This window comes from Gossypium hirsutum, chromosome A06 (genome assembly GCF_007990345.1).
Source record: "Gossypium hirsutum isolate 1008001.06 chromosome A06, Gossypium_hirsutum_v2.1, whole genome shotgun sequence".
In the NCBI taxonomy this organism is placed as follows: domain Eukaryota; kingdom Viridiplantae; phylum Streptophyta; class Magnoliopsida; order Malvales; family Malvaceae; genus Gossypium; species Gossypium hirsutum.
Window position 1 is genome coordinate 123,046,309 of NC_053429.1, and position 21,269 is coordinate 123,067,577.

At 33.1% G+C, this 21,269-nt stretch overlaps 3 protein-coding genes across 6 annotated transcripts; 1 reads left to right on the forward strand and 2 right to left on the reverse strand.

Annotated features, from left to right (window-relative positions):
* Positions 1-457: 457 nt before the first annotated feature.
* On the reverse strand, positions 458-1,084 carry LOC121230558 (uncharacterized). The gene has a single exon (XM_041115467.1). It carries the CDS (start codon positions 1,082-1,084, stop codon positions 458-460), a length of 627 nt encoding a protein of 208 aa, XP_040971401.1.
* A 5,896-nt stretch (positions 1,085-6,980) lies between these two features.
* Positions 6,981-11,371, forward strand: LOC121202904 (uncharacterized). 2 transcript variants are annotated; one of them, XM_041116151.1, is made up of 6 exons: positions 6,981-7,138; positions 7,630-9,321; positions 9,498-9,648; positions 9,733-9,877; positions 9,974-10,219; positions 10,479-11,371. In XM_041116151.1, exons 2-6 carry the CDS (start codon positions 7,653-7,655, stop codon positions 10,737-10,739), a joined length of 2,472 nt encoding a protein of 823 aa, XP_040972085.1. In that variant the 5' UTR covers positions 6,981-7,138; positions 7,630-7,652; the 3' UTR covers positions 10,740-11,371. The 2 variants fall into 2 exon arrangements, with proteins under 2 accessions (XP_040972085.1, XP_040972086.1); XM_041116152.1 differs by having other exon boundaries at positions 10,572-11,371.
* A 1,878-nt stretch (positions 11,372-13,249) lies between these two features.
* Positions 13,250-21,171, reverse strand: LOC121230770 (mitochondrial arginine transporter BAC2). Of its 3 annotated transcripts, none has more exons than XM_041116153.1 (8): positions 21,030-21,169; positions 19,647-19,740; positions 19,265-19,387; positions 19,075-19,150; positions 17,867-17,962; positions 16,245-16,761; positions 14,303-14,438; positions 13,250-13,770 (listed from the first exon to the last, which is right to left on the reverse strand). In XM_041116153.1, exons 3-8 carry the CDS (start codon positions 19,379-19,381, stop codon positions 13,573-13,575), a joined length of 1,140 nt encoding a protein of 379 aa, XP_040972087.1. In that variant the 5' UTR covers positions 19,382-19,387; positions 19,647-19,740; positions 21,030-21,169; the 3' UTR covers positions 13,250-13,572. The 3 variants fall into 3 exon arrangements, with proteins under 3 accessions (XP_040972087.1, XP_040972088.1, XP_040972089.1); XM_041116154.1 differs by lacking the exon at positions 21,030-21,169 and adding an exon at positions 20,857-20,959; XM_041116155.1 differs by lacking the exon at positions 19,647-19,740 and having other exon boundaries at positions 21,030-21,171.
* Between the last annotated feature and the right edge of the window lie 98 nt (positions 21,172-21,269).

Sequence of the window (21,269 nt, forward strand, 5' to 3'; positions counted from 1 at the left end):
TTTGCACTACTGTCGGTGTTGTTCCAGATATCTTTGGGCAATCTTTAATAAAATGATCGGTAGCTCCACAACGGAAACAACCTCCAGTCAACTTTCTACACTCCTCTTTGTGTCGGTTTCCACAATGCTCACATATTGGAATTTCAGTATTTTGAGCTGGACTTCAGATACTGCCAGTAGACACAGTAGTCTGTCTTTTCCGACCTTGATCACTCCTTTCCGATTGAGAACTAAATCTCCAATTACCTCGTGATTCCTTTGACCGCTTAAGCTGTGGACTTGAACTAACCATTCCGGGATGTTTTTCAGTCAAACGAGCAACTTCAGACTTTTTATCCCTTCCGAGAATTTGTTCAATCATCTTAGCTCTTTTCATTAAATCCGCAAACTCAGTGATTCTAAGAGGCATCAACTGTAGTCTAAATTCATCACGTAATCCTCTTAAAAATCTTTTACATCAGTCAGCTTCAGTCGGTACAAACTCAGTGGCATATCTGCTCAATCTCAGAAATTCTCGTTCATAATCCACTATGAGCATCTCACATTGTTTCAGTGTTAAGAACTCTTGTCTTTTGTCCTCTATGTACATTTCTCCCAAATACTTATTTTGAAACTCTTTTTGAAAGAAGCCCCAACTTATCTGTTCCTCAAGTACATTCTGAATCACTGATTCCCACCATACTAAAGCTTCCTCTTGCAGTAATGAGACAACACACACTAAGCTTTCTTGTGGTGTACATTCAAGTTGCTTCAGAACTCTCTTTGTAGTCTTTAACCAATTTTCAGCAGTAGTCGAATCAATTCCCTTTGCACCCAAAAATTCTGTAGCTCCATATTTTCTCAATTCTTTAATTGGAGCTTTTCGGGTAGTAGGGATAGAGGACGTAGCAAGCATAGTTCCTACCGCTTTTTGAAGGGCATCGGCGATTATTCTAAAGACTTCAGTATTATCACTTCCAACATTCGGTTGATTTCCCACTGGATTCACACTTGGAGTTGCAGACTCCAATTCATTCACATTATACGGTTCATCATCTTCACTATACATCTCTTGATCAGTATCCTCAATGCTTTTATCAGACATTCTTAATGCTATAAAACAAAAATATTCAACAAACATATCAGCATCCAATCCCAACTCAAATTTGACTCAGTAATGGCATGTACCTCTAGATTCACATTGACATTCGATTTAGTCCTAGAACCGACTAAACCTAATTAGCTCTGATACCAATCAATATTGTAACGTCCCCCTACCCGAGACCGTTGCCGGAGTCAAGCAGGAGACATTACAAAACTTATCTTAGCACTTAAACAGTTTTCGTAGTAAACTATCCATCTGCGTCACGGTCGCTAAAAAAATCATATCTCGAGTTACGAAACTCGAAATCCAATTCCGTAAATTTTTCCTGAAACTAGACTCATATATCTACTTACTAATTTTTTTCTAGAATTTTTGGTCAGGCCAATTAGTACAGTTTATTAGAAAAAGTCTCCCCTGTTTCAGGGTTCGACTACTCTGACCCTTGTGCACTACAAATCAAATTTCTTCCTGTACAGAAATCCAATGACTATGCCATTTGTTTCAATTAAAAATAGACTCAATAAGGAATCCATACAAATAAAGTTTGAGTCCTAATTCTTAATACACAATTTATGGTGAATTTCTAAAGTAAGAATAGGGAATCCAGAAATTGTTCTAACCCTGTTTCACCAAAACGTAAATATCTCATAAAATACAACTCTTTTACCTATTTTGTTTCTTCCATATAAAAATAGATTCATTAAGCTTCAATTAAATATTTTATTCATCATCTAATTCACTTTATACTATTTTTGGTATATTTTCAAAGTTGGACTACTGTTACTGTCCAAATCTGTTTTAGTATAAAATGTTGATAACTAAGTTTATAACATCTTCATTTCTTCTCTCTACAACATTTACCAACAACTCCTCTTATTACTCATCACTAACATATCAAAACATACCATACTTAAGGTTTTGGTAACATTTACAAAACATACCAAAATATCACTTAACAACTTAGATACTTTCAAAATAACCAAAAGACATCCTAGGTACAATTCCATTTTCTAAAAAGATAGACACTTCACCAATTTGAGTTTGGGGATCGGCTTGTATGCTGAGTCCTTATACTTTCGTACCTAGCCTGCGCACGGAAATAAACCGCACGCTGAGAATACTCTCAGTGGTATTTCTATAAACAATAGTTTAATCAACTTTAAAACATGGTAATTCAAACACATTATTGCTATTATTTAATATCAATCAGTACTTTAATAACCTTTACTTTATTTACCCTTATTAACATAACTCGGACACTGACGGATACACGGATCCAACCCACACTCCGGGATAAGCACATAGTGCTTCATCGGAATAAATCCGGAACTTTAACATTATAGTACACAAAGTACTTCATCGGAACAAATCCGGAACTTTAACAGTAGTCGACACATAGTGTCTCATCGACTCAATGTTGGAATATCCCAATACTTCCAATTCCTATGACATGTCAACTATATCCGACTAGCCCGACACTGTTAATAGGGTATTCAAAATCACATTCATTTCAATATGGTAAAAATACTTACCTCATTCACATTTTCATACAATATAAATATCAAATATAGCAATAACGATTAAGCTCGGTTTATAGAAATACAAACTACTATTTATCGAATTTAATCGATGTCTTCGTTCACTTTCTCTTTTCCATTCTTTGATGACGTATCCGGTGCTACGTTTGCTACTAACAATCATACAATTAAAAATCATCAATATACTAATTCATAAAACACATTTTCACTTTCTATCAAACTTTTACAAAAATTCCAATTTCGTCCTTTTTCCATTACTAATCTTTTTTTCTTTAACTTAAGCTTCATATTCTCTTTTAATCAACTCATTAACAATTTCTAACTCATAAAATTCATTATAAAACATAAATTTTGAGCTCTATTCAACTTAATCCCTATTTAAACCTAACTTAGAATTCTTTTAATAAATCACTCAATTTTCACTTCTAACTTCAATTCCTATCAATTTAACCCATAAAACCTCAATTTGTTCAACTAAATCAATATCTAAAAATTTTCTATTTTTCTTCATTTTAACCTCATACATGTAGAACTTTGAATTAGGCATCCATAAACATAAAAATCATAAAAAAAATGAGCTAAAACAACTTACCAATCAAGCTTTAGGGCCTTAATCCTCAAATTTCCCTTTTCTATTTCTTTCTTTCTTTCTTTCTTTCTTTCTCACGTTTGCTCTCTGTAACTCTTTCTATGTTTCTTTACTCATTATTCTTTATTCATTATACTATATTATATTATTATTAACCTATAATAAATATAAAATTAACATGTGTAATAGTTATAACATAAAATATCTTATAGCTATTACACATATATACCAACTATTACACATGTTATATCATACATTCACACACATGGCACTTAGGGTCTAATTGCTAGATTAGTCTCTTTTACTAATCTTTAATCTATAATTAAACTTTTATACCGTATGCAATTTAGTTATTATTCTAAATTCAAGCTACTTAACTTAATCAAACATTAAATAACCATTCAACTATAATTCATAAATATTTCTAATAAATATTCATGAATAAATTTCACGGAAACAGTACTCAAGACTCAATTTCCGATACCGTAACTTTCGGTTCATTACATTACCCGGATAAATTATACAGTTTTCTATTAATACATACTTTACCCGGGTAAATTATACAGTTTTCTATTAATATATACTTCATCCGGATAAATTATACAGTTTTCTATTAATGTGCTTGTGAAGAAAAATACAGAACAACATTTCATAGATATGTTTCCATCTATTTCCAGATTACTATAGCAAGAAAGTAAGTCAAGTCTGAGTTATTGTGCTTAGTAGAAATAATAGAATGCAATGAGTCTACAAAAGTAAGAACCAGAAATTACAAGCAAATATAGTAATCAGGAGGAACAACAAGCAGTAAGTAATTAAGCCAAGTGGCCTATCAACCTGCAACCACTGGTATAGGGTTTAGACAAAGCAAATCAAGCAACATAGAGATAGATTGGTTCAGTGCAGAATAGCATCAACAAAGACCACCAAATGTGAAGATATCCCAAATTTAATCCATATCCTAAACTAGGTCAACAAAACATAGAACCATAAAAAAGGCACAGATGAACTAAATATGAACTATAAAGCATTAGGGAGGAACCAAAATCAATAAATTAATGAACATCCACTAGCAGTAACAATAAGACAAACAGTTATTTCTCTGCTATAAACAAGAATCATAGAGAAGAAAAGCAAAAAAAAAGAACAGAACAGAGCAAACCCCTAAACTGAAATCATAAACAAGATAGAGGCTATCGAGAAGAACGGAGGAACTGGTGACTTCAGTTGACTGACATGAAAGAGCGGAGGAATGAAAGTGGCCAGAGGCAAAGCAAGCAAGAGAGGCTGGGTGAGAGAAGCTGTCGGGTTGAAGTAAAAAAAAAAAAGAAAACGTACCTTTGAGGAGATGAAGATGAAGGGTAGATGGATGGATGCTTGATTTGGAGAAAAAGGTTGGAAGAAATCTGGAGCAGAATTTTGGGGAGAAGAAATCAGGCTATTTTGGTCCCAAAATCTGAAAATGTATTCGGCGTGTGTGTTGAATAGCAATTCAGTGCCCTCACTACTGAATACCTATTACAGGAGGTGAGGGAATATGGCTGTAATAGCTAAACTGCAGAATCACTTAAACGGTGAACCAAACGTATGAATCACTGTAGCGCGCGGAATAAGGTAGGAATGGCATAGCAATTCCATCCAACCAAACATACTGTAAGTCTAGAATCTTAAGTCTTGAATCCTAAATCATAAACTTGAACCTATTACCCTAAACTCGAACCTTAAACTTCAAGCTCATAACTCATAACCTTAAGCCTTTGAACCTTAAATCTTAAACTCTAAACTTTAGGGTTTAGAGTTCAAGGTTCAAGGTTTAGGGTTTAAGTTCAAGATTCAAGATTTGGGGTAAGGTGTTTAGGTTACCAAAATTATATGTTAATGATATGGAATAAAATACACAAAAATTACCAAATTTTAAAAAAATAGTACCTAAAAACTATACTTTTTAGATCAATCTTAATATAATTTATTCTCATAAACTACTAACAATACCTAAACTTACTTAACGAGGAGAAGTGATCAAGTATAACTCTAAAACTTAAAAAAAAATCTTTAAAGGATGGAAAGAATCTTAAAAGAAAGAAAAAGAGCTCTACTTTCAAGCTTTTGTAAAAAAAAAAAAAACTCTAGAAAGATATTTTTTAAAAAATAAATGAATATCAAAATATCTTATGCAAAAGCAGAATTTACAAAGAAAAAAGGAAAGAAAAGCAAGAGAGAAAGAAGAGAAACTCATATTTGACTGAGTGATTAATTGGTTTTTCATACCCTTTTCTCCAATTGATTTTAAATGACCAATCGGAGAAAGTAGTTACAAGAGACTATCAAACCATTACTAATAATATACACAATATCACTTAAACCTTAACACCCAATAAAACTCATGTCCCATTACATTTATCCCAAAATTCACCTTTTCTTTTAACTTACCAAAACTCACCGTTTCACTAACTTATTATTAGAGTTGTCCATTCTCGGCCCGAAAAATGGATCTAAAATTTTATTCAAGTCCGACTCAAATAAAAATACTAAAACTCGAGCTCGGCCCAACTCGCCTGCATTTAAAAATTTTATATAAAAATAAATTTTAAAAATATAATAATCAAATACACTAAAAACATTAAAATAAATGTTTCCCAACAAATGAAAAAAATTTAAAAAGAATACTTAAATAAAACTAAAATAAATACAACTTAACAAACAAATACCTCTAAAATAGTAGTAAATTTTGATAATAAAACAATAGTTATATAATACACAAATAATAACAACAAAATAATAGCAATATAACAATAAAATTATAGCAAAACAATGAAAAACAGTAAAAAGTAGCAACATTATTTTCTGATTTTTTTATAAAAAAACTAATTTTATTGTTCATAAAACATTTAATTTAAACACCAAAAAAATTAAGTACAACTTTAAATTTCTTAATAAATAAACAAACACGACGAAAAGTGTGATATTCAAACAACATTTTCTTTTCAAATACTTTTCACCAAATATGATGAAAGATACAAAATTATTTTTAATTATCTTTTACTCCATAATATATAATTTTAAGGCATTTAATGGGTTGAAATTATTGTAACCTGTGTCGTAATTAGACTTGTTTAAGGTTAGTTCACCGATCCATGATCCAAAAATTTATTCGAAAAGTGTGAGAGGTTGAATAAAAGTATAGGTTTAAAAAATAAATTTGGATAAAAATATAAAAACTTGTTTTCTAAACGGGATGAGCATCGGGTAAGCTTTTTTTGACTCGAGCCTAATCTGATTTTTACTGTTTTGCCACTATTTTTTTATTGTTCTGCTATCATTTTGCTATTATATTGCTAATATTTAGTTGATATTATTTGGATATTGTATAACTCTTATTTTATTATTAATTTTATTACTCCTATAGATGTATTTTCTTGTTAAATTGTATTTATCGCGTTCTTTAAGTTTTTTTTTTAAATTTAGAAATATTTATTTTAATATTTTTAGTATATTTAATGTGTTATTTTTTTAATTTTATATTTATATAAAAAATTTAACACAGGCCGAGCGATGGACAATCTAGTTATAATTCATTTGTAAATTTATTAAAAGTTTATATTTTTTTAATAAAAGAATAAATATATTTTTTATATTTTGATAAATTTAAAAAAGCTTGGCACTACTAATAATAATAATTGAAGACAAAACATTCTAATTTTTTTATCACAATTTTATAATTTCAACTAAATTTAAATTTATTACCTAATTTTTTCATGTTTATAAATGAATTACGATTTTAATACAGCCACGGTGTTGTTATCCAGAAAATCATGAAGTTATTACTAGCAGCTGCAGAAATATAAACAGGGTTACCGCCTTGAATCAACGTTTCCTTTTTATCAAATATTTGAACCAAGGATTGGAATTTCTATTCTCAAGCTCATTGTAAGTAATCAAAAACTCCTTTTAACTTTGATTCTTTCTTTGGGTTTTTTCTATTAAAGCTAATTCTCAGTCAATTGAACTTGGAAACTGGCTTTCCCATTACTGCTTGAATATTTGATCATATTTTGACTTCCCACGGTTCGGTTTTTGCAATTCGACTTGTCTTTGACTTGGGTTGGTTGATTATTTGGCTATTAATCATTATTAAGGGATATTGATTGAAGAACTGATAGTGAGAGTGTCCTTTTGAACCCTTGTTATATTGCAGTTTGGGAATGAATAGTTGATAAAAATGGAAAAGTAATTTTGAATTTCGAATTACTGCTTGAAAAATTTGATCAAATTTTGACTTTCCGGATTTTGATTTTGCAAATGGATATGTGGACTTGTGTTGGTTAATTATTTTTGGAATTCTAGATTAGTAATAATGGTGTTGAGAATTGAGATTGTCCTTTTGACACCTAGTTGTATTGCTGTTTATGTTTCTGCAGTTTGGCAATGAATATTTGATAAAATGGCAAGACAAACTAATACCCTTTTTCTCGAACAATGGTTGAGGACTAATATTGGTGGTATTAGCTACTCTGTTTCTGGACACTCTTCGTTGTCGACTTCTTCTTCGTCTGCTCGTGCCATAATTCAAGCTTGGTCTGAGATTCGGGATTCGCTTCAGAACCAAACATTTAATCCCCTTATCCTCCAATCATTGAAAACCCTCCTTAACTCACAAGCTTCTCTCCATGTTGCTGATCCTCAAGCCAAACTTCTTTTATCTGTACTCTCATCCCGAAGTTTCGATCTTCCTTCCGAATCATATCCTATCTTGCTCAGGCTTCTTTATATTTGGGTGAGGAAGTCTTTCAGGCCATCCACTGCACTTATTGATTCAGCTGTTGATGTCCTTTCTCATGTATTTGCTACTGAATTTGGTTCGAAGAAAAGTCCTTCTTTTCTTGCTGAAGGGATTCTTATTTTAGGGGCCATTTCATTTGTGCCTTCTGTATCTGAAAGCTCGAAAATAGCATGCTCGGAGTTGCTTTGTAGGCTGTTGGAAGAAGATTATAAATTGGTTAGATTAGGAGAAGAAATTATCCCAGATGTGCTGGCTGGGATTGGATATGCATTATCTTCTTCTCTGGATGTTCATTTTGTTAGAGTTTGGGATTCTTTGTTGGGAATTTGGGGAAAGGAAGATGGGCCTCGTAGTACAGTTCCTACGGCTCTAATGATCTTGCATTTGGTTGAATGGGTTGTTTCTGGTTGCATAAAATCACGTTCTCTTAAGAAAATTGAAGCTTTCTCACAGCAGATATTAGGGACTTCGAAGGCGAGCTATGTTCCATTTGCTCTTGTTATGGTTGCAGCAGGAGTATTGAGAGCTAGTAGACAAGCAGCCAATGGCCAAGGGTTAGAGTTTGTTTCCAGACTACGGATTTCTGCTGAGAATCAAATAGCCTTTGTAGCACAACAGTTGATTTCTGAAACTAAAGGCTATATAAACTCAGATAATGATTCTGCGAACAGTATTCTTCGACAATGTTTATCATTAGCCTTGGCTAGAAGTGGTGCAGTGTCTTTCACTGCCCCTGTGCTTCTGTGCCTTGCATCAGCATTGTTAAGGGAAATCTTTCCCTTAAGCCACTTATATATGGAGATTCTTCAGTTTATCCATGGTAGTGGGTCTGAATTTGATACCAACGAGATTAAAAGACATCTGGACTGTACTCTTTTTAAGGAAGCAGGTGTCATAACTGGTGTTTTCTGCAACCAGTATGTCTCAGCAGATGAGGACAGCAAAAGTTTAGTGGAGAGTCTTATATGGGACTACTGTCGGGATGTCTACTCTGGTCACCGGCAGGTTGCTTTGTTGCTTCGCGAAAGAAACAATGAGCTACTAGTTGATTTGGAGAAAATTGCGGAATCTGCTTTTCTTATGGTTGTGGTTTTTGCTTTGGCGGTAACAAAGCAGAGACTAAATTCAAACTTCTCTCAAGAAATACAGAGGGAGAAATCAGTCCAGATATTAGTTTCCTTCTCTTGCTTAGAGTATTTCCGACGTATGCGTTTGCCTGAATATATGGATACAATACGAAGAGTTGTTGCATGTGTTCAGGAAAACGAGTCTGCATGCATCTCTTTCGTGGAATCCATGCCCACCTACGTTGACTTGACCACTTGGCAAGGTGATATTTCTTCCCCCTCCTTTTGGCCATGGAAAGCTGATGTTTACATATTGTTTTCATTGAGTGCTAGGTTTAGATGCTCAAGTAATTTTGCAGCAGTTTAAAGATCTGGATATCTTTCATGTTTTTGTTCTATAAATTGTTAGTTTTACATGGACTTGAATTTTGTCTTGTAGACTTTTCGTCCAAGCAGAAAATGGGGTATGAATGGTCCAAAGATGAGGTACAAACTGCTCGTGTTTTATTTTATGTCCGGGTTATTCCAACTTGCATTGAACGATTGCCGGCCCACGTGTTTAGGAGGGTGGTCACTCCAGCTATGTTCCTGTATCCTAAAATACATGGTTACTTTACTTGAGAAATTTACAATTCATATTATAAACTCTGGTTCCTGATAACAATGGTTATTAGATATATGGGACATCCAAACGGAAAAGTAGCTCGAGCTTCACATTCAATGTTTGTAGCATTCATGTCTTCAGGAAAACACTTCAAGGATGAACTAGTGTCACTGAAGGAGCAACTTGTTTTTTATTACATGCAAAGATCTTTAGAGGTACCTAAAACTTATCGAAGCAGACAGTAGTAATACCTGAAACATGTTATCAAACTTGTGGGACTAAATTAATATTCTTCATTGTTATGAATATAGGGATACCCCGACATTACTCCTTTTGAGGGCATGGCTTCAGGAGTTGCGGCCCTAGTTCGACATCTTCCTGCTGGTAGCCCAGCAACATTTTATTGCATTCACAGTCTTGTTGATAAAGCTAATAACCTCCTCAGTGATGCGAATGCTTTAAAGGCCGATGACTGGAAAAACTGGCAAGGGGGGCCAGAGCCTTGTAAAAAAATCCTCGAGCTGCTTTCACGTCTTATTTCTCTAGTTGATATACAGGTAAATACTATTTCATCCATATGGAGCATAAGAAGCAACTTTCACATTCACAGTTAAAAACCTATGTTGTCTGACTTATTTTTTTGAAGTTTTTTGTCCAATAGTCAATATCTGATAAATTCTAGATATAGGTACAGAGAAAAAAACTGAGAAAAAATAAAACATATCCATATTTGACATACACTCATATATCTGACAATCACACTGGAGTCTGAGCAACAAAGTACTAGATGGTATTAACATTTACTTATTTGTGTAGGTATTACCGACTCTAATGAAGTTGCTAGCACAGTTAATTATCCAACTGCCAAAAACAGGCCAGACCATGGTTCTTAATGAGTTATATGCCCAGGTCGCTGAATCAGATGATGTCACTCGGAAACCAACTTTAGTTTCATGGTTGCAGTCATTATCTTACCTTAGCTCTCAAGCTAAAATGGAGGTTTTTACCTCCAAAGAGAGGGAAAGCAAAGAAAACTCTGCTTCTCCAGGGACTGTAGAACCACAAGCACGTTTGTGAGACATTCTGATGCTGTTCTTCCAACTAATGACATGGCTGATTCTTTGATAGACGGCCGGAACATCAGGGTTGCCGAAACCAATAAGCTCACATGCAAACCAACTCTGGTTTCATGGCGTCATTGTCTTACTTTTGTACTGAAAGGTAGAAGTAGAGATCTGAACTGCAAATGGAGAAGAAATTAAAACAATGCTATATTGATCAATTCTTTAATTTTCTGGAAGGTGCCATTGTCCCACGGATATCTGAAAATATATACGAAGATATGATCCTTCAAGGACTTTTGGGATGTCTGAAAATAGATACGAAGATATAGTCCTTCAAGGACTTCTCAAATATTTGAATAGGTACGAAGATATGATATCAGAGACATCCATATCTTACACTAATAGTCTAGTCTTAGTAACTTAGAATAAATGTTTTTTGTTCCTTGTCTGCGTCATGATGTTAGCCAAGACTGGTATGGCCCGACTACGGAGTACATGGCTTTGAAATGGAATAGATATACTGATATTAGCACTTTCGTTCCAGAGTGCGCATTTTGTAATTAAGAATCTGAGCTTGAAGGGTCAAAGGATTTTTGTTTTTATTGTTTAATGAAATCATAAAATTTTGGAAATGATTAAAATCAACCTGTGTTTTTGGTCTCTTAAGATAATAAAAGTTGATGTATATTTTGTAGTTTCAACATTGAGAGGTTTGACATCTACTTGGACTAATCTAAAATGGATTTATTTATAATTTTGTTCTTTTCGTTTATTGATAACAACTTTAACTAGTAATTAGATGGTTTCATATTCCTTATGAATATACCGAATTTTTTCTTCTGTTTTTATAACATAACTACAAAAAGCATAACTTTCAAACCTTGATGTTTTATAAATTTAGTTTGATGGAATTTTTAGAATAGTTCAATCATAGCATATTTGGTGAACATTCTTGTCATTAATAGTGTTATTAAAGGTTCAGTCAAATTCTTATTAATGGTTGGAGGTAAAGTTTTTAGAAGAGTCAATTTTCCTTAAGAAAAGGAACATTGTTAGTTTTCGTAGTTTCTACAAACGATTCTACCATCAAAAAATTTAAATCATTAAAATTATCGATAGGAATACTTTATCCTTAACACCTCTAACTCATAATTGCTCAGTTCAATAGACTCCCATTCAGAAGACGACAAATCTTCAACGTCATCAATTAGAATGATAGATAATTGCTTGTAAAAGCCTCTAAAAGAAAAGGATAAAAAATGAAAATTCCCTACACATCTACAAAAGTAAAGAAAAAAAGAATAATGAGATTCTCAGAAAATATATTCCAAAACAAAATGAATAGTGGGATTTCTGCAAAGTTTCTTAAATGATTGTATGCAAAAGCATCTCAAATTGCAATAATGTAGGTAATATTACCCTCAAATCGAAATGTGTGATTTGTATTTTGTGCTCTTAGCGAAATAATAACAGGATATCCTTTACATTAGAAGGGGAGAAGGGGGATAAGATGGGAGCTGACGGAAGGGAAATGGATAAAGGTGAATATTGATGTATTTGTGGGAGCTGGTTCGTCAGTTGCTGCAGTGGGGGAGTAGTTAGGGACAATGGGGGACGGTTTTGGGGTTCTTCCATAAGTTAGGGATTTGTTCGGTACTGAAAGCTGAATTATTTTGTTGGGGGGGGGGGGTGAGGGAATTAAATTAGCATGAGAGAATATAGTTAAGAAGATTATCTTAAAAATGGACTGTATAGAGGTAGTTAACCTGTTAAGTAATCAGCTTCGAGATCAAAACTTGTTAGGAAGAAAGTGAGGAATTTATTGAAAATACATATATCAAGACAGAAGAAAAAAGTAGCGAACGGTATGACTAAACTTACCATGAGAATGAATGTGGAATGAAAAGTCTTTTAACGAACCTTGTTCAGCGGTGCATTAATAGTGACTAAAACTCTCAATCCAATAACAATATGAAACAAACAAGTTACTATTTTGCTTTGAAATTTTCCTTTTGAAGCATAAAAAAAAATGGATATCTTTTGTATCTCTATGGTTTTATACAGGGGGCGAAGCCAAAATAATTTTTAGAGAGCCGAATGAAATTTTAATTTTTTATAGTTTATATCTTTATAATTTTTAAAATATTAAATTAAATTTTTATAATTTTAAAGAGGGTCAAAATATAATTTTACTTTTATTAATTTAAAATACTTAAATAACAAATTTTCATTTTAAGGAGATCAAGACCCATGCTAGCCACCCTTAGAATCGCCTTTAATTTTATTAATAAGCTTAGGTCGGTACAGTAATCCGTGTTACCATTTAAAAAATACTATATTTATATATTAAATAATTAATATTATACAGCAGATATATTACACGAAATAGTAAAATTGATGTCGCTTTATTAAATAAAAATAAGCATACTTTGGACAAGTTAACATTAATGAATTTCTTTTGATCCAATGATGTTAGTAAAAGACTTCACAAATTACTAATTGATATAACTCATGAGAAAGATAAATTGCAATGTTAAAGCTGGCATTTCCAAATATAAAGAAAATCAAAACTTTCTTTTTCAAGATGTGGTCAGTTGAGAATTTAGGACCATTGTTACGAAATGAGGAGTGCTGATATGTATCGAACTTGGATATGCTTGAGGATCATAACCCCATATGTTCGAATACATGTTGAACATGTGTACTTAAAGGGAATATGAAAAGAGTCCAGGTGATGGAGGCTTAAGAAACTATCAGCAAACCACCATTTCCTACTTGATTTTGACCCTTCCCACTTGTCCTTTTCTTCCCTTCCAAATTCTTTACTGATGCAGAGCAGTCAAGAATCAATTACTGGAAACAAGATGAGTAATGAAGAAGTAATAACTTCCCACAATTGCAAATGATGCAATTCCACTACGAGCCATCCGTAACCAAATGCCACGAAATAAGATATTTCTATCTGCAGGGTGGATGCCGGTGAGTTTCTCGAATCTCTTCCCTGGTGTTTTCCACTTGAGAAGCTTTCTCTCCATTGAAACGAACTGCATGGAAAAAGTGGATATATGAAGGCAATCTGACATATGAGCTAGTCAAATCAAAATACCATGAATATAGCATTGATTGTAACTATGGTATTCTGACTCTTCATTTTTCTTGAAACACTAGTGTTTGAGATATGGTTATAGGCATATGACCTCCAATAATCTTCCAAATACATGGAAAAACTCAAAAAATCTGACCAATCTATCTTGGACACATACCCATTCATACCCGAGTCCGAGTAAACATAGTGTCTCACTTCATACTTGCTTTTTTTCTAAAATTTTTTTTCTTGAGTTACATGAAGACTAAACAATCACAATTTATTGAGTTTTGAGTAGAATATAGGGTACATTCAAGGGAATAAAAAGAAGAAATATATCGTAAAAGGTAAATTGACAAAGATGAAAATAGGAACACCTTGCATGCTAACTGATTGTATGGAAAGCTGACAGAAAAGGTTAAATTGGATGAACAAAGCCAACATGCTAAAGCAGTCATCAAAGGCGAAGTGATGTCGAGTAAAAGAAATACCTTGGGCAACACTATACATTGTGATCGACTTTTGGCAGTGTCAAAACCATGAGATGCTGCAGCAGCAACTGAACCTGAAAATCCTGCTGCAAGACTAGCAGCTAAAGGGGAGAGTGGACCGATTTCTTCATCATACCTGAGGGAGAACAACAAAAGGATTTCGAACTTCAGCCACATAAACTACCATCAAAATCCTACTTAAAAGTTCAGGCAATGATGAAACTAATCGCAGATGATTAGACATAATTACATATAATGATATTCCATCTAAATTCTTGATATCATGTTCATTTTATACAACCACAGCATAGTGGAACGGTCAAATAACCAGCAAATCTTGTGAGATTACAAACATGAAAAACCATGTCACAAGAACCTCCGATTACAGAAATTCCATATGATTGATATTTCATATCTTGATTTCATGTTAGTCTTTTATACAACCACAACAAAGCACAATGGACCAACAACCAGTATACAACCGTAACCAAGCACAACGGACCAACAACCAGCAAATGTTGTGAGACTACAAACAAGGAAAAGCATGTCATAGGAACTTCTGATTACATACATCATCATACAAACCTAAGATAATATTAACCATAAATTACATGGAAATTATAGGACTAGACTAAAAGGTCACAAAAAGCTAAGCACCCAGATGAGCTTTAACTTTAAATGATCTTTATTTTAAAGGAACAAAAATATTATATTTCTGGTTCGCAATAAAATCTGCTTCAGATTGTCTGTCTAATTTAAAAATCATGATTTGACCCAAGAAGTATGCTTTTATCATATGGTCACCTTTCTATCACAAAGGCCAACAAAAATTCTCCAAAAAGAAAAACATAGGTAAAAGGGAATATCCAATATATTCGCAAATAAAGTGCAACAAGCGGTATAAGAAAAAGAATCGAAGTCTTAGACTTTATTTAAACATATGCAGATAGAGACAAAGTTATAGATACATTAACAACTAAGCATAGATTCAAGGGAACACTAACTTGGTCCTTTCAAAGAGAGAGTTAACAGGTTTAAACCTTAGGGAGAAGGGGTAAGATTGAAGGGATCAGAAAGGACTACCTTCATTGGATAGAATCAAGAACCAATAGTATACTATAAATGCCAAAAAGACGCAAAGGCAAGGAAACCTAAGACATTTTCTGAAGTCTTTTCCTTCTTTTAGTCTGTTGACAAAACAGACACACATGATAGAGAAACAAAGGTTTGTTCTTCATAAACCTATGAAGATAACAAATACTAAGAGAAGTTTGATAAATACACACAAAATCCCTGAACCTCGATCATAAGTTTGACAAGCTTGATGAACTTTAGCATCTAAAGTTGCCCAGAAAGAACATCAATAACAAGACTCATATACAATGCTTAATAACTTCCCTCAGAGAACACCCCTGAGCATCTAAAAACATTTTCTTTTTTGTTTTCAATTTTCTTTAATAATTTCTTTACCTTACAAGCACTAGATTTTTGCATTATCACATTAACACAGTAAAAGTACATTAAATAAAGGTTTGAAGTTCCCCATGAGACAACAGTAAACTTGAACCAAGAATTAGCAGATTTTCAGCTATATTTGGTTCAGGATCCTTCTCTCTATTCTCCTTGACATAAAGTGTAAAACATAGTTGAAACCAATGTTGCTTTGACTCTTCATTTTGCGTGGAGTACCCACGTCCAACACATTTGGACATGGGTATGAGGATATAACCCTTCAAATACATGGAAAAACATTAAACTTTTAATATTCCTACTAGCCACATCAATATCTGGAACTCACACCCGATTCTAAGTAACATAGGTTAGAACGATGTTGCAGGTTTATAATAAACTAAATAAGAAGTTGCATGCATTTAATCAACCAATGATATCCACCAGGGAAACTCTATGCACCAAATAGCAAGGAAAAAGCTCAAAAAAGCACCTGGGTGGGGGATCCATCCCAGCTGCCTTCCAATTAAGCATAACTTGGTGCAAAAGTTCCCAAGTAGAGAAAAATATGCCACCAAATACAGAGTCTCGAGCTATTCCTGAACGAAGGCCTCTCCATAATGCACCCCATCCTTCCAACGAAATAATTTCAGATGGTCTCCGAACATCATAAACTGGTGGTGGCCTTCCAGACCCAGTCATCATCCAAGGGTACTCTTGTATGGCACCGACCATATTAGAGTGCTTGCTGTTTAAGATGGACAACATACCTACAGCATTGTTCAATACCTTCATATCCAGAGTATATCCACGTAATAATTTGGAGACTGCTGGCATAACAGCTTTATTTTCTGATGCTGATGATGCTCTTGTAATACGAGAAGCAGAAGTAACCTGTGCACGGAGTTTTATAAGTTCAAACGGCGTGCTTGTTAGTGACTCGACAGCACCAGCTGCCATCCCTGCCATAAGGGCCTCAGAGACATACACAAAATTGTCTTCTCGACCATCTGCAGAACAGCCATATAAACATAATGCAGTGAAATTTGTGGATGTAATGGGAAAAGAAAAAGCTCATTTAAATTATTTTCTTATATTATTCCATTTACATGAAAATCTTCAAATAGTGAGGAGGAAGTTACTGGGGAAGAAGCAATCACTGATAGCAAACACATCATTGCAGCTACTACAGTCATCACAAAATGAATCACCTGATTATAACCATTAGGCTTCTTATATACTACGTCTGAAAAACCTTGTCCTTATTGGACTTCAACAAAAAACTAAAAAAAGCTTCGACTCATATTAAATTTTAATTTTTTTTTATAAAATTGAGGTATCAAGGATTTTAACGTCAAAAGGTTAAAAAAAGTTCACGAATGTGAAACTTAAAAAAAAGTATGTCTTAGGTTTTCATAAAAAAAGAAAGAGGGCATAGTTTTAAGAGCTCTAAAAAAGGGAAAGATGGATAAACAAAACGGGACAGAGGGAGTAAAATCCACAAATACTTTAAGATTATTATTTAGAAATTGTATAAGAATCGAGATTTTTAGCCCCATTACAATACAGATACTGAATTGAATCCCATTCTCAAGTACAATGAAGAGATGATGATATTAAAAAATTAATTTTCAAACATCCGTACCCATTTTACGACACATGTTTACACATAACTAGCAAATTGGACACCAGAAAGGGCAAAAAGAAATAAGAATACTTGTGCTAGATATACAGCTAGGTTGTAGGAGTGATAACAGTACAATTCAGTTGGTTTTGGAAAATGTCAAAAGAAAAACACTACCAGAAAAAATTGAGATAAGGGTCCTCCGTTTCTGAATATGGCACTGTATTATCATAAACCAAATTAAGATGGAATAACTTTCTGATTTACTTGCAATTTGATAAAATAACAGGTTGACGTTCTACAACAATCAACACCATAATAGCTCCTAAGATGTCTCTTCTGTAACAGCCATAAATATAACAATATGGTTTTCATGGTTTTTTAACACCCAAATAGTTGGAGAAAACAAAGCAACAAACATGTTATATCAAGAATACAACATTCAGGGTAAAATGACTTCCAAAACAGAATTAAGTGGATGATAAGAATACCTTTATAGAAGGCTGTCAAAACTTCATATATTCCAAAGCGAGCTGCCATACCAAAAGTTCTCCCCCAGGCAAACCACTCAAAGCCACTGTACAAACCTATATATTTCAAAATAAAGCAAAACTCAAAGTCTTCTAAAAGTTTGGATACTTGTATCCCCCAATAAAAATCAATGCTAAAATTAGAAAGCAAGGAAGGACCAAAAGAAAGTGTTGAGGAGAGAGGAACTGCAAATTTTAGTTTCTATAGTTGTATATTCAAAATTCTGAGTGCTATCAATCAAAAACAGGAAGATTGTCCATCTTCCAAATTTCTGACTGTCCCAAGACTCCATCCACTCCATTTTCAATACTTCAAACTTTTTTTTTTCTATTTGATATTATTTTCTGGAAAAGAAAACAAAAAGAATAGAAAAAAAAAATGAAGAGAGCTTCAATCAAACAATCCATCTTTTTTGTGCCTATTGCATTTTAAAAAAAGGGCTGGTACCAAAGCAAACCATAGCTCTAACAGGTTTTGTTCCTATCCAAAGGCATTAAAGCAAACAACCGCTAATCATTCAACTCTAATCTTTTAACTAAACAAGTTAGATTCTTTGTGCTCCATGCTTTCCCAAATTACAGCTAAACCTTTCAACCATGTCAACTTTGTCTTCGTTGAACATACCATTAGTTTAAATATCAAGGCATTGGCTGCAACAAAATCCATTTTGCTGCTACTGTACATTATCCTCCACAGTTTTGCTTCCATAAAAAAGAACAGAGCATTAACTTTGCGCATAAGCTTTTCTCTCCATCTATCTTCCACCATTTTCTCTCATGGCACTAAAAGCCTTGGTCAAACATGACATATTGCCAAATATATAAATTACAGGCAACAGATTTATGATGTTATTTCAAATCAGCAAAGAACATTTCTTCATTTTCAATTCTTAGTGTACTTGAAAGCAACTAGGATAAGAAGGATAAAGTATTCGACAAAACTTTAACATTTGTTAACCACCCCTTAATGTAAAAACTGAACACAGAAAAAGTAATCACATCACATTTCCATTCCACGAAATATACAATCATTGTATTTACTGTAAGTTAAAAATTCTAACAGCCACGCAACATTCATAAGTTTTGCCTAAATAACATTTTTACTTAAAGGTGGAAGACCAGTATTTTTTAGAACAATAAGTAAATAAAAGAGAAGGTCAAGGACTTACCTGAATACCCTGAAAAAGCTCGAACTCGTTTTATAACCTGAGAGGCATTTAATTGTTTAGCAGAACCTGAACCAACCTGCTCACCTCAAATTTTAAGCATATTGGAAATAAATAGAGTATTATCTTTTATTGAACTAGAAAAAGGGTCATTAAAATGAAAAGGAAAAAAAAAAAGGAAGAAAAGGGGAACCTGAATTAGTGATTTGATAGTATCAAGAGGATAAGTAAGAGCAGTGCCCAAAACCACAGAACCTGAAGCAGCAATTGCATGAGTTGCAAACAAATGGTTCTGCAACAATTCATCCATTTCAACCTGGAAATTACAATGATTTAATATTTTTTATTTATGGTTCAAAACAAAAGAATATAATTCGCTGCAAATGCACATTATCTGTTTGATAAAATGATTGAAGGAATGATGAACCATGGCAAATAAAATACAACTTCAGAGCAAAAGAATTTAATTCATAGCAACTCAAGCATGCATGTTAACTGTTTGATAAAATGATTGACAAAATGATGAACTAACCAAAAATAAAATTCTAATTCACCATCCAGTGAAAGGAACATACTTGAGCCTGTGGAGCTTAATTCACACTTTCTTAATTATATTTAAGTTGGTCAGTGTTCTCAACAAATAACGGCAAAATTGTAATACTTCTATACCTGCAAGTTTGAAGAAATAATGAAAGCAAAAGCATGAGAGAGAGCAAAGGTTAAAAAAAGAAAACGGGCCAGCTAGAACTAAAACTAACTAAATCATATCCTTATTATCAACAAGGTTAATATACCAAATGTTACTGGACTTTGGCTTCTATATTCAATTTGCTACCAAAAATTTATTTTGCAAATAGATAACTAATTTTAGATCCCCTTAAACAAATTGGCTTTTTTCCATTGGCATATTAATAAATTTAGCCCTCCAATATTTACATATTCTATCAATTTGGTCATAATTCTAAACAATCCAAATTATTCAACAAATTTAGCCCTAAACGTTTACAAGATTTGTCAATTTAGTCCTAATTCAAAAAATTCAAAAAAATTTAAAAATAGAAAATTACTAAAAATATTTTTATTCGATAAAAAAAATCATAGGTAGCAACAACTAGGCTTAATTTTTTTTAAGAAAAAAGAAATTCTCCTCCCTTTGGGAGATGATACTTTTTGTAGGCTTAATTTAAGAAACTATCGGTTTTGTCTAGAAGTCTCAACATATCTGCCAAGAAGCACCTAGACAATGAAATTCTCTAGTATAGTTGGTGCTCCTTTCTCCCTTCGGGAGATGATAGTTTTCTGTAATTTTCACACAAATTGAAGAATGCTTGCACAATAGGTTTAACTTTTTTAATCTTTAAATTGATAGATGGTATTGCTAGTGATAGCGTTACAAAGGGAAGTTTCTTGAATTAAAATAGCTCTACAACTTCAATGAATCTGCTTAAGGAATGAGGTAAACTAAAAGTAAGGATACTTCTCTTTAGACTCTCGTAAAAAGCACAATACTACCATAAAATCATCTCCATAGAATTTTGTCCATACATACTACTGAAAAGAGCTGAATTATAACCTTCTGGAGAAAAAATCTTATATTAATTACCAGCTGCAACTCAAAGAATTGACTGATATTTGACCACATTAACACAAAGGATTTTGACATAGCAAATGCAAGTACTAGAAAATCTCGAAGCAAATATAAGTAGAAAGAGACATGGCTATCTATTTCGCAACGACTTCAAAGAAGAACAAAAAAAAAGTAAAAAGAGGAATGACAAATTCTACCATGCAAGCTAACAAATTTAAATGGTCTAAATGATGATCCAAAAACAAATTTGTGGTAATTATTCAATGAATTGAATAGAGAGAAAACAGAATTTGCTGAAGGCAATCACAACCCAAAATTTCTACCCTAAGAATCAAATAAAAAAGAACAAGTGCGAGAAAGAGGAACTTACTTGAAGGAGATATTTGAAAGAGAAAGAAACGAAAACGGAGGCCTTGGAGGGGGAACTTGAACCCAAAAATTCGGAGGCCAAGCCAACTCTGGACTACGCAGTACGGAGCGAGTAAGGGAAATGATTTTTTGTAATAATCTTTTTTGAATTTAATAGAATTTTAGATTTTTAATAAAAAAATCGTTATATAATATTTTAATATTTTTATTTTATCTATTTTTTATTTTTTAAGAATTAAAT